Raw genomic sequence first — 13,562 nt, 5'->3', positions numbered from 1 at the left:
AGAATCCCGAAACCAAAGCCAGCATCGTGGAACGTTTTCAACGCACTTTGAAAGAACGCATGTGGAAATATTTTACGCATCACCACACTCTGAAGTACATCGACATCTTACCGCACCTGGTGCAAGCGTACAACCAATCTTACCATCGAAGCATTGGACGTGCCCCGCAAGAAGTGACTCCCGACAACGAAGTACTGGTGTTTGAGCGCCTGTTTGGTACGTCCCCGACGAGGGCTATCCCCAAGAAAAGTGGAGAGTTGACCGTAGGAGATTGGGTGCGCATTGGCAAAACCAAACGCACTTTCGACAAAGGTTACTTACCTAACTGGACGACCGAATTGTTTCGTGTCACTGGACGAGTGCATGGCCGTCATCTTGCCGTCTATAAATTGGAAGACATGAACGGAGAAGTACTCAAAGGAACGTTTTATTTGCCCGAGTTACAACGTGTCACCAAAAAAGAAGACGACGTGTACGACATCGAAAGCATTCTCGAACGCAGAACCCGTAAAGTGGGCAAACGACGTGTCAAAGAAGTCAAAGTACGTTGGAAAGGATATCCACCCAGTTTTGATTCTTGGATCGACGCTTCGCAAGTCATCGACTATAAAAAGAAGTGACCATCATGCCCTTTCACACAGACGCAGCTACGTCGACCACTCCTTCACCTAGTTCTTCTGTGCAAGATTTACAAAAACAACCTTTGTGGGTGTGGTGTGGAGAACGTGTGCCTAAAACTCAAATCGTCTTTTTCTGCCAAATCTTCGTGGTGTATTGTGTCATCGGGGCAGCCATTGCCAATTTGAGTTTGCAACAAGGAGACAAACAATTGTGGACCATTTTATTGAGCAGTTGCATCGGTTACCTGCTTCCTAATCCCTCCCTGAAATTCTCCTCGAACGGGAACCACGGGAACCTTGTGTCCAGTACCAGTGCCAGTCACCACTCCAAGAACAACAACAACAACCCCATTTTGGGCGGAGACACGCCTCTGACGTCCAGTAACCCCTCGGACAGCCACAGAACTCTGGAATTATGAGTCACCAAAACCAATTTTACTTAACCTTACCCAGTGACAGTTCCATGGAGGTGTTTCCCAAGAACACGTTGTGCTGTTACACGGCCAAATTACCTCAGGCCATCCCATTAGATCACGAAGCCCATTGGGAAGTAGCTTTGGTAGAAATCATTCACCCGACTCAAGTCCTCAATGTCCTTCCCAATCAAAATTTTTTTCAGTGGAAGTTCATGACGAGCAAATGCAACAGTACTTGAATACCCACGTCAAATATGATCACAAAATATATAACCCAGAAACTCAAAAGACGACCTATCGCTTGATCATTCCCCCAGGCTATTATTTTAGTGGTCAACATTTGGTCAGCACCATAAGCTCTAGGTTTAATGTCTTGTTTCTGAAAGCTTTGGAGAGTGTCAGAAAAAGTGTCACCCTGGAGTACCACAAAGTAGCTCGTCGCTTCCTGATGAAATTTCCTGAGGGGCACAAAATGTTGTCTTTCTTATTTTGTCCTGAATTGTTTGACATGTTGGACGGGGACATGGACATGAGGATGGCCATGATGAAAAAAAAACGAATTGCCAGTCATTTCCGACAACGATTCTTTTAGCAAGTTCTTTCGTACCCCAGTAGAACTGAACCAAGGACTGAATTTGATGGTTGTGTACTCCGATGTGGTGGAGTACAACGTGGTGGGACACACCTCCGTGCCTTACTGCGTGTCATTCCTTTCAAAGTGGATTCTGCCACGCTCGCTGACGAGGAAGGTGGAAACACTTATCACGTCCACCGCGAATTTGTACATCCTCACTATTTGCCCGTCAGCAAATCTTATTTGGACACGGTCAACATTGCTATAAAAGGAGATCTGGGACAAAATATTCCATTCACCAAAGGGAAAGTCACAGTGAAACTCCATTTTCGAAAACGATTCTCTCACGACTCGTAAGTCATGTATCCAGTGTACCGAGGCGTTGCTCGACAGCGAGGACACGGTTTAGGAGATATGTTAAAATCAGCCTTTCGTTGGGTGGCCCCAGTCTTGAAACCGATGGTGACACGCGGATTGCACGCCTTGAAAGATGCGGCATTGACACACGGCAAAGAATTTCTCCAAAATGTCATCATCGACAAACAAAACCCCAAAGAAGCCTTCTTGAGGGCAGGCAAAAATGTCTTGTTGCAAACCGGCAAAGACCTTTTGAGCCGACGAGAAACACCTATAAATGCTCTGCACGCTACCTAGTCAAGCATTCAGCAAGGACAAGGCAGAAAGAGACGACGAAGAAAACACCCTTTCACCAGACTTCACACGTCTAAAGCTAGAAAGGCAAAGAAAAGAAAAACCGTTCGAGACTTAGACGTTTTCGATTATTGAGACACAAAAAAATGATGCACCGAGAGTCTTGCGCCTGTTCCAAGTCGGAACTGGATCTGTTTGCCATGCCACCCACTATGATGACCATGCAAGTATCCCAATGGGTGGAATTTCACCCTGTCTCCTCTTTGATGGATTCCGCTCCCATCGAGTTTGAAATCAAAGGACTGTCCGAAGATTACATCGATTTGAATAGCAGTTACATGTACCTGAAAGTCAAAGTTCTTGATAAAACAGGAGGTGTTATAGATGACGAGCCAGTAGCTCCCATCAACAATTTCATGCATTCCTTGTTTAGCGGAGTGGATTTGTACTTGAATAACAAACTGGTCAGTAGCAGCATGGATACTTACCCTTATCGAGCGTACCTGGAAAATCTCTTGACGTACGGAATAGACGCCAAGAACACTCATCTCAATGCTTGTGTGGTATGGGAAGCTGACGATGCAGACAAGTTTGACCAAACCGAAATTGATGCAAAAAAAGACCACAATGAGGGCTTTGTAGAAAGAAGAGACAAAATCATAAATGGACAGAGTTTAGAACTGATGGATCGTTTGCATTTGGACATGTGGTTACAAGAAAAGTATTTGCTGAATGGGGTGAATGTTCGCCTGAGACTGAATCGTAGCAGCGTCGCTTTTCATTTAGTGGCTGCTAGTGACAATTACAAAACCATCATCCAAGAAGCCAGACTCTACATACGACGTGTGGAAGTGTTACCTAAAGTGGGAAACGACATCAGTCAGACGTTGAGCAGAACGACCGCCAAGTATCCCATACGTCGCGTGGAAGTGAAAACCTTCACATTCCTGCTGGACGGCGATCCATGGTCGAAGATCATCTGTTCCAAGGGCAGTTACCTAAACGTTTAATCCTTGGTATGGTCGAGAATAGAGCCTTCAACGGAGTCCACGATCAAAATCCTTTTGAGTTTAAACATTACAAAGTGTCCAAGACTGAAGTCAGTCGCGATGGCAAAACCTTGTGTACCCGACCTTTCGAACCTGACTTTGAGAAGAAGAATTACTTGAGGTCGTACTTGTCCCTGTACGAAGCCACGGGGCAGTTAGGAACCAACACCACTCACGGTATTACGTACGAGGATTATGCAGGAGGCTATGCTTTGTGGGCTTTTGATTTCACTCCAGACCAAGGCAGCGACGAGGGACATTTCCACCCTATAAAATCTGGTCAGATTCGTGTGGAACTTCAGTTTGCAGAAGCTCTAACTGAGACGGTGAACGTCATCCTGTATGCAGAATTTGACAATACGATAGAAATCAACAGTTTGAGAGAAGTCATTCTAGACTATTAGAAGCCATGGAAGACTGTTATCCCTCTTTACCTAGTGGAGAAACTTTAGAGATGAAATGTGAGGAGACTGTGGAAGAAGTGATCATGATGAAGTCAAGATGGCCAGAACAAGAAGCCCATTTAGTCTCCTGTTTTGCCAAACACTTGGTCGAAAAAATGACGGAATTGATCAAGAAAAATTGCTATGGATGTCAAAACGATCATCCCAGTCAAATTCAACACGATAAATGCCTGATGTTGAGTCAAGAAGAAAAATTGGACGAGTATCTGGACGAGGCTTGGAGTCTCATCTCGGACGAAGACGTGTTGCACCAGTGGTATAAAGACTTGCGTGAACATTCTTGTCCACCATTAGCCACTCAAGAGATCCATCGTATCGAAGCTCTCCTGAATCAAAGTGAGGAGACGAAACGAAGAAACGGTTATTTGTCAGACATTTTCAAGCAAAAAGTCAGGATCGAATTGATGACATATTATTACCTGTGAAGAAGAAGAAAAAAACATGGATACCTGGGAACTTTATTACCTTTTGAACCACAGTTCGTACACGTCTTCTTGGAATCCTGTCGTCTGTGCTAAAGATGAACTCCCTCATCGCAAACCTCAAAACCATCTAGCTTATGTGATCAACACGGACGAAAGTCATCTCTCAGGAACCCACTAGGTAGCCGTCTACTTTCCTCAAAAAGGATGTGTGGAATATTTTGATTCGTATGGATTGCCCCCTTTGGAAGACGATATCATCGACTTTATGAGAAGAAATGCTCAGACCACCCGATTCAATGATGTGAAATTACAAGACACAGATTCCTTGGTGTGTGGACAATATTGTGTGTATTTTCTGCATCATCGCAGCCTGGGCTATTCCTTAGAACATTTAGTGACTCATTTTGATCCTCGTTCTTCTTTTAGAAACGATGTGAAAGTAGATCGATGGTTTTGTGACCATTATGCTTATCTTTTGTCTCAAGCTAGGAAACGTAGTGTCCATCAATGGCCTAATGACTTCCAACAGTGGAAATCACAATTTCATTCACAACGTTGTCAGCCCTGTTTAAAGGAGACTGTAAATTGAAAAAATGTTCGTCATTTGAAAAAAAGTTTGATGTTATAATGTTGGATTATTGTTAAAAATGTTAGAGTTGTTGTTGGTTAGTGTTAAGTGATTTTGAATAAAAAAATGTGTTTTGAAAAAAATGTCTTTGTCTTTTATTTGGCTATAAGAATGTTGATTCATGCTCTTTGACTTCTCTCTATCTCTCTCATGTCACTCATTGAACGTTCCGGCTCGAAAACCGTGGAGGGATGTTTTCCTTCACGTCCGCGCTTTGACTTTAAGAACCGGGGCAGTTTTCCAGTCTAACCATCCATTGTCGACTCATCCTCCTACGAAGATGTGCTCCAAGCTAGCTAAGCTAAACGAAGCCTACGTGAATTTGCATAGGGTCAGACACAGTCTGATACCGAAAGCTGAAGAGATAGAGAATGTGAGAATGCTAAAAGTCACTGAAGACCTGATAGAAGAGCTCTTCAGAGAAGAAGTGAACAGGGAGAAAGAAGAATGGACAGAGAAGTACAGACTTCAGAGACAGCAGCAACAGCAACAACAACAACAACAGCAGCAGCAGCAGGAACCTGAACCTGACAGAGGCTTTGTCGATTGTCGTATCGACACCAAAGAGTTCTTCTTCTCTTTCCGAAGAAGCAGACCTATCGTCAGAAAGTCTATCCTCAGAGGACGACGCATTCTTAGAAACTAAAAGATTGCCATAGCAAACAAAAAACAGCCCTTTTCAGGGCTACCCAATACTCTAGAAAAGAAATAACCATCAATTTGCCAGTGTGTGTAGGTAGAGTAGTGTGAATATAAACACTGACTCTTTTTGTCATAGTGTGAGTGCATGTGTTTGTGTATAAGATTGTGTGTTTGTAAGTGCTAACGTACGTTGGTGTGGATAGTAGATTAAGATCATGTCTTTTTTGTTGTTAGAGGTGTGGGGAGAGTAGATTTGGGGGTTTGATTGGATTGCTTTGCGGATGTGAATATTATATTGAAGTGATTAATGAAAATTTTTTAGAATAGTAATGGGTAGTATAAAAAAGTGAGTGAGTGTTTCTTTTAGGTCCGCGCGTTGTTTTGGTCATGATCTAGGTAATATCAATTTTATGTTTTTAGGGGGATGTTTTCCTTCACGTCCGCGCTTTTAGTATAAATTAAAAGTCACTCGTCAGTCCAGTTACCCTTGTTGATTGATCAACACCAGAATGAACACCAGACTAGCGAAACTGTTGGAACTTCATGTGCATCTGGAATATGCCAGGCGCCTGTTGAACGAACTGGCCGCGGAAGCCATTGTGGAAGAGGGAAGGATGAAAGAGGAGGAGAGAAGAAACAAAGAAGAGGAGGAGAGAAGATACAAAGAAGAGGAGGAGGAGGAGAGAAGAAACAAAGAAGAGGAGGAAAAGGAGAGAAGAAATTTCAGAATCCCAGAGACAGAAAATTGGGATTCTGAAGCTATTTATCCCGCCTCTGCTCTCTCCCCAAAAAAAGTAAAAAGCAACTGGGGAACAAGATGTGTATGTGGCGCCAGGCCTGGAAGGTGCCATCATTAACCAGGTGTCCATGAAGTTCCAAAAAAACAGCCCTTTTCAGGGCTACCCAATACTCTAGAAAAGAAATAACCATCAATTTGCCAATGTGTGTAGGTAGAGTAGTGTGAATATAAACACTGACTCTTTTTTTCATAGTGTGAGTGTATGTGTTTGTGTTTGTGTTTGTAACCGCTCAAGTAAGTTTGTGTGAATAGCAGATTATGGGTTCGTTTTATTGTTTCTTAGCGTATGTGAAGAGTATAGTTTGGGTTTTATTATATGAAATGAGAAAGTAGGGGGATGTTTTCCTTCACGTCCGCGCGTTGTTTGGTCATGATCTAGGTAATATCAATTTTATGTCTTGGGGATGTTTTCCTTCACGTCCGCGCTTTAACTATAAGAACCTACAAAGTTCGTCGTTCGCACCATTCTACAGAATAATCTAGACAAGATGAGGCAAGTGACTGATTTATTTAATCAATTGAGGCATATCTATTTCTGGATGATAGATGCAGAATATGTTATAGAAAGGATACAAAAGGAATGGAAGTATGAAGATAAAGAACACTTGGTAACCAGTCAAGTCGAACGTCTAAAGGCCGCCAGACATATAATAGAAGGAATGATAGAAGATGAAGTCAACAAATCAAGAGGATTTATTGACCCATCTTATGTCAGAGTGGTGAGTTTGAAGGAAGCACTGGATTATGTCATCCAAGTCCGGTGTTTCCTAGAACATATAGTGTATTGGACGGAGTTGTCATATGTGAAGAGGGGGCTGGACAGGTTGAAAAAAGGAGAAGAAATAATGAAACAAGTGATGACTGAAGAGGTGAAAAAGATAAAAGAAAAATGGAGTCAAGAAAGACAGGATAAGGAAACAATAAAGAAGAAAGGGGCCTTTGACAAAGTCAATCAAAATTGGATCAAGATACAAGAGAAGTTCAGGGCTATGGGTCACCCAGACTGGTTACCAGAAAAAGAAAATAGGAAGAACAAAGGAATTTGGGGAAAGATTAGGGGCTGGATGAGGAAATGGAGGAAATAGAAGAAGCAGAAGAAACCCAAAGGCCCTTTTCAGGGCCACCCACATTTCTCGAAAAGAGAATGACTTTCGATTGCCTACCCCTTTTTTAAAAAATTTTTTTTATTTTTTTTAAAAAAATCCTATGTTCAATTTCCCTTGACGCTATACAGACCCACCCTGTTTAATTTTTTTTTTTTTGAGTTATTGGCAATTGAAATTGTATTTCTTTTCGAGAGACGTGGGTGGCCCTGAAAAGGGCCTTTGGTTTTTTTGGTGTAGGGGTGAGTTTAAGCAATCAACTTTAACTGCCTTAAGCCTTTGCCACGGCCAAGGCCCACTTCTGGACTGCGTAATGTTGATGATGATGATGATTTGGTTGAAATCACTAAGGGTGGTAAGACAGGCTTAGTCACAGGGTTGACGTGTTTAGCTCGGGAAGGTCGTATTCTCTTCGGTCGTGATAAAGAAGTCTGATACATTTGTTTCAGACTTCTTAACTCCGCTAAAATGTCTAACAGTATCGTGGCCGTTTGATTTTCACCCTCTTGTTTCTTTGCTGCTACTTCTTCTTCTTCTTGTTTTTTTTCTTACCTCTTCCTCTTGCTGCTGTTGCTGTTGCTGTAGGAGAAAAGCTTGTTCCGCTTCCTTTTGTCGTTGTATAAATTTCTCCAATTCTTCTTTCTGTCTCTGTCTAAAATTCTCCACTTGCGGTAATGAAGAAGGTGACGAAGGTTCTGGAACAAATTCTTGCGAGGTAAGAAAATCCACAAAATCCCAATTTACCTCTTCTGAAAGTAAGTCCGGGTTCCCTTGGGCGGTCTCCACTGCTGGTGCACCCCAATGGATCGTTTTCTGAGTTTCCGTCATCTTGAATCACTGTCGCATAGATTGACTGCACACAGGCACTAGCGAATCTGTATAGACCACGTGACGTCACAGACTGCTCTCTTCGGATTGGATGCGGGCTGACTGAATTTTGTAACGCGTGTTTGGATTGGTGAATGAACTCAATCCGTTTCAATCCTTCCTCTACCTATAAATAAGCGCAGTTCACTGCATTGATTCACCTGTTCTCGTCGCCTCAAGATGTGCACCACAGTTGAATCATCCACCCTTGTGTCTTCAATGATGTTTAGGACGGACATGCTCATGTATGTCCTGTCCAAGTGGACTGTTGTTGATAGGACAGATACTAGTCTATGGATGAGAAGAGTTTACATAGAAAGACAAGGATGTCTCAAGAGGGTACTTGTGTATGGACCTGCAGTTAGAAGGAGTTTAAGAAGAAGAAGAAGATGTGACAGATGCCATCTATGTTAATATTAATATTAACATAAACCCAAAGGCCCTTTTCAGGGCCACCCACATTTCTCGAAAAGAGAATGACTTTCGATTGCCTACCCCTTTTTTTAAATTTTTTTTATTATTTTCTTTTATAAAAAAAAAATCCCATGTTCAATTTCCCTTGACGCTATACAGTCCCACCCTGTTTAAATTCCTTTTGACGCTATACAGTCCCCTATTCCCATGTTCAATTCCTCTTGAGGCTCAACAGTCCCACGATTTTTCTCCATGTTAAATTCCCTTGAGGCTATAGTGTCCCACGATTTTTCTCCATGTTAAATTTCCATTGAGGCTATAGTGTCCGGGGGTGGGTGGGTCTGTAATGTTAATTCCCATTGAGGCTACGGTATCCCCTTTCACTACTTACGTGCCGAACACACGTGGTTTGAGTGAGTGGTTATGCACAATAGAGTGAAGTAATTTTATGACTTGCTACCTATGGTATGTGTATTTAGTCCTTACTCTTGCTCAAAGCATCATGACGTTTATCCAATGCTCTCTGACAATCATAACGCATAGCGAGGTGAATACGTGCTTAAGTGAGGCAAACTCTATTAAAAAAACATTGTGGAGAGTTGATAAGAAAAATATGTTCAGAGCATCTCATTTGAAGCCTTACATTACAAAATGAATGATTTGAAAGAAGTTACGAATATCGACGAACAGCAGGTAAATGAGATTTCTGGTGAAGTGCAGACAGAGCGTGCTAATAAAACATTTGCAATTGGTAACACTAGACAATTTAAATTAGTGACAATAAACAATATCTCATACTAATGTAAACGTGCACAACTTTTAAAGTTAGCTTGAAATAAATATTATACTAACTATCATTATCATCGCTTACTTTAGTCAAATTATTTACTATTGAACACTATTGTTGATTGGATTTCGTGTTTGCAAGTTTCTTAGTTTGGGATTTCTCGTTTTGAAAGTTAACAAACTGCCTGACTATTTTCTTGCAACGTTTGCTAGCAGCAGGCAATTGATTCTAAATGTTCTAGCAGAAGGCACGTTATTCTAAATTTTCTAGCAGCAGGCACGTCATTCTAAACTTGCTAGCAGAAGGCATATCATTCTAAACTTGCTAGCAGAAGGCGTGCCATTCTAAATTTGTTGTGTTTTTAGTCGTGAGTAGTTTATTATGTACTTTATTATGATACATCTGTGTATTGTTCATATTTACAAATTAATAATAGCGATATACTAAAGAGTCCTTGCACTTAAGTTACAAATGTAATTTGCCGTCTGTTTTTGAATAGCTACTTTCAAATCATGCATTTTTATGTAAGCCCTCAAACGAGTCTCTATATCTACTAATGCTTGTTATGAACATATTTTTTTAATCAGATCTCCACAATCGTTTTTTCATGGATATCGGCTCAGGTAAGCACGTATTCGCCTCAGCAGTACGTACCATGAAAATCATTCCGTCAGAATGTTAGAGAGCGTTGGACAAATATCACGCTGCTCTTGAACCACGTTAATTCAATTAAAAAGAATTACCCCATGATCAATCAAACAAAACTATTTTGGTGACACCTTATTTTCTTGGTGTGTTGTACGAAAAGTAATAAAAAGAAATAGTGAATTATGTTCGATATCCATTAGAGTCATGTAACAAATGATTGTTAAACTGGACTGTATTCTTCTCAACCACTATGTCATATGACGACGTGTGAATTATCCTTTCCGACCAAGATGTCATATCACGATATGTGAATTATTCTTCTCGATCATTATAGTATTTGCTGATATATGATTGAATATTGTCATGTTATATTCATTTCCTTGCTTTTCAGCGTGTCAGAGCCAAGTAATTTTGAAATAGTCAATCAACTCGAGCAAATTTATGAATGCAGAACGGATAGGCTTTTCCCCGCCGTTCTCGAAAGAGCTATAACACTGAATAGGTCTGGGTGGACAGTGTGTACCGATCCGGACCATAAATGCACGTCGTTGCTTAATGCGTTGTGCACGAAGGCTGCTCACAGGATGACAAAAATTCTGAGGATAGGGTTGGACATCGGGCTAACACTGATGGAGAGGATGCCAAAGCTGAAGATTGTATATCTTGTTCGTGATCCAAGAGGAGTGCTTTTCTCGAGAATAATGACACCATGGTTTCCGGTTTTTGAAAATGACACGGAAACGTTGATAAACAACATCGTCACGCATTGTGATAAAATGAGAACTGACCTATTTAAATTGAAGGAGATTGAATATTTGTATCCGGATAGAATCATGACGGTATATTTTGAAGAAATAGCAGAAGATCATTTTAAGGCCATGAAAAAAATCTACAATTTTATAAACATGACGTACCATATTGTAGATAAGGTTAATATGGATAAAATGTTTGTAAATATGCGTGAATCTAATCATAAATGGCGTTGGTCTATGAACTGGACGCATGTACATTGGGTGGATGAGTTGTGCTCTGACACTTACAGCAGACTTGGATACAAAATCATTCCATCGGAGGATACTTTAAGAAACATGTCCATCAAATCATGGATACGGCCTTTGAAACAAAGGATTTAAGTTTTAAATACCTAGATTAGGCCTACAAATATGCATATGCTCGGTTTCGTAATGTATTTTGACATAACACTTCATTAAAGTCTAAATTTTCAGTCTGTTTCATTTATTAACAAACCCTCATATGATGTTGTTTATATCGTAATGCAAATTGTATTAATGTAAACTTATTTCCAATGATAAAGTTGTTAAACTTTGATAATCGGGACCATTTACTCTTTTAATTAGTGTAAATGCAATTGCCAGAAGGAAAGAGTTGTTTGGAGAAAAAAAACACCATGACAAAAAATCTGACCCTATCAATCCAGTTTATCGCCTTTCAGAAAGAAGGTAGTTATAAAATATTTCTTTAAAATAGTCAATCTTTGTCAGTAATATAGAAATAATATTGACATCTTTTAAACCAATAATGTCCGTATCTAGAAATATGAAAACTTTACCCGTAATTCAGATGCATTACTCGTTTTGAAAAGGGGACCCCGAGTGGCCGAGTGGTCTAAAGCGTTCTCCGTTACGGATCACTGCCATCTCACCTCTGTCTGCGTGGGTTCGAGTCTCGGATTCAGCCAATGTGTGTATGTGAGAAAGCTTGTCAGTAGCTTCTCGTGGGTCGGTGGTTCTTTCTGGGGTGTTTCCGTGTTCTTCCTCCACCATTAATACTGGCCGCCATGTAAAATCACCACAACATCAACAACAACGTTTAAAATAAAAGGGGGTGGGGAGCGTGAAATTTAGCAAACTTTGATTTACTTCACATTGAAAATCTTGGCGAAAAGAACTTGAGGATAAATCGTATTTTGCTATATATTGTCCAGGAGCAAGTTTAGAAGGGGCGTAACTCGTTGAGCTTTATACGAACAATCGGTCTGATAGCTTCATTGTAATCAATTTTCCAAAACTGCAAATGCAATTGCATTTGTTCATCATTTAGCAGAGTTTCATTTAAACTTGTGGGACATAGAGATCGTCTACCTTATGTTCCTCGTTTGTTTTTTTGTTTTGTTCTTTTCTGCACCAGAAACCTTAAAAAATAACTCCTTGTATTTCCCAATTCTCAGTTAAAATATACTTTACGTCGACTGCTCGAGAACAGAGTGAGGTCGAAGAGGATCAGCCTTGATTTTCTGCTAGTTAAAGTCTCTTATATATTGACCAAGACTGCAGTTATTATATTGCTGTAATAAATACTCATAATGGTTTTACAGCCATGAATATGTCACAAATTGCCAATCTTTGAAATATTGAACTACACTGTGCTTTCGTGCCGTTAAATGCTAGCTAGCCAGCCAACGTGACCAGCAATACCGGCCATAACCAAGAAACGTGTTGCGATCTTGAGGTCGGATTTAGCTATCACGAGGATCGATTATGCGATCTCGAAGGAGGCAATCAGAAGATTAGTTCCAATTACATGATCTCTGGAACTCACGTAATCGAGCTCTCCATATATAATATATAAGGACATCACTTCACCCTATCATATCCTTACACTTCGTATTACACACACACACACACACACACTCACACACACACAGCTCACAATCATATTAAACATTACACACGTACATACTTCACACCTGATACATCACATATTCACATCATACACTGTTCATCGTTTACGCTCCTCATACGTCTGCACGCACACTTATCACTTCACACTACATCCATCATACACGATACCTCGTACTTTATAAATCATAAATCGCTTAAGAATCTTGCTATACGCACATCATACATCACATGACCATCGTGCCATACGCACATTATACATCGTATAAGCACCTTGCAGTATCCACACCGTACATCGCAAAACCACCTTGCCATATGCACATCATGCATCACATAAACACCTTGCCATATGCACACCATACACCGCAAAACCACATTGCCTTACGCACATCCATACTTCGGATAAGAATCTTGCCATACGTACATCCTACCTCTATTACAACTCTCTGGTCTTAAATAAAGTAATAGAAAGGAGTGAGAATCAACAAGCTTTGAAAAATTCAACAAATGATTGATTTCCCTAGAATACAAAGTGGAAAGTTAAATATATAAAAAAAGAATTTACGGTATTACGAATTAAATCCCAAATAATCATAGAATTACTAACACAACTCCCAATGAATAAAGCTCTGAATAATCTTTAGTGGATTCCAAATATTTTCCAATGCTGAAAATTTTGATGTGCCCGTAGTTCCCGGTAGTCTCTAATGTACTGATTTACCAATGGTCTGAATTGTATTGGTTTGCCAACAGTCTTATGTTGGATCACAGTAATATAATCGCAGGTTCCTTGTTTTAACTAACTGTAACTCCCAGTTAATGTTTCTTCTCAAGAA

General features: G+C 40.5%; 1 protein-coding gene across 1 annotated transcript in view; it reads left to right on the top strand.

Annotated features, from left to right (window-relative positions):
* LOC149786135 (uncharacterized) overlaps positions 1-11,305 on the top strand; it is a 57,001-nt gene extending 45,696 nt beyond the window's left edge. Inside the window, exon 3 of the mRNA XM_089978150.1 lies at positions 10,479-11,305. Coding sequence (XP_089834276.1) covers positions 10,479-11,220 — 742 coding nt within the window. The 3' untranslated portion in view covers positions 11,221-11,305. The remainder of the gene's footprint in view (positions 1-10,478) is intronic.
* Positions 11,306-13,562: the final 2,257 nt, after the last annotated feature.

The sequence above is a fragment of the Sinohyriopsis cumingii genome, chromosome 12, assembly GCF_028554795.1.
Source record: "Sinohyriopsis cumingii isolate HCF-2022 chromosome 12, ASM2855479v2, whole genome shotgun sequence".
In the NCBI taxonomy this organism is placed as follows: domain Eukaryota; kingdom Metazoa; phylum Mollusca; class Bivalvia; order Unionida; family Unionidae; genus Sinohyriopsis; species Sinohyriopsis cumingii.
This window is presented reverse-complemented; position numbering and strand designations above follow the sequence as displayed.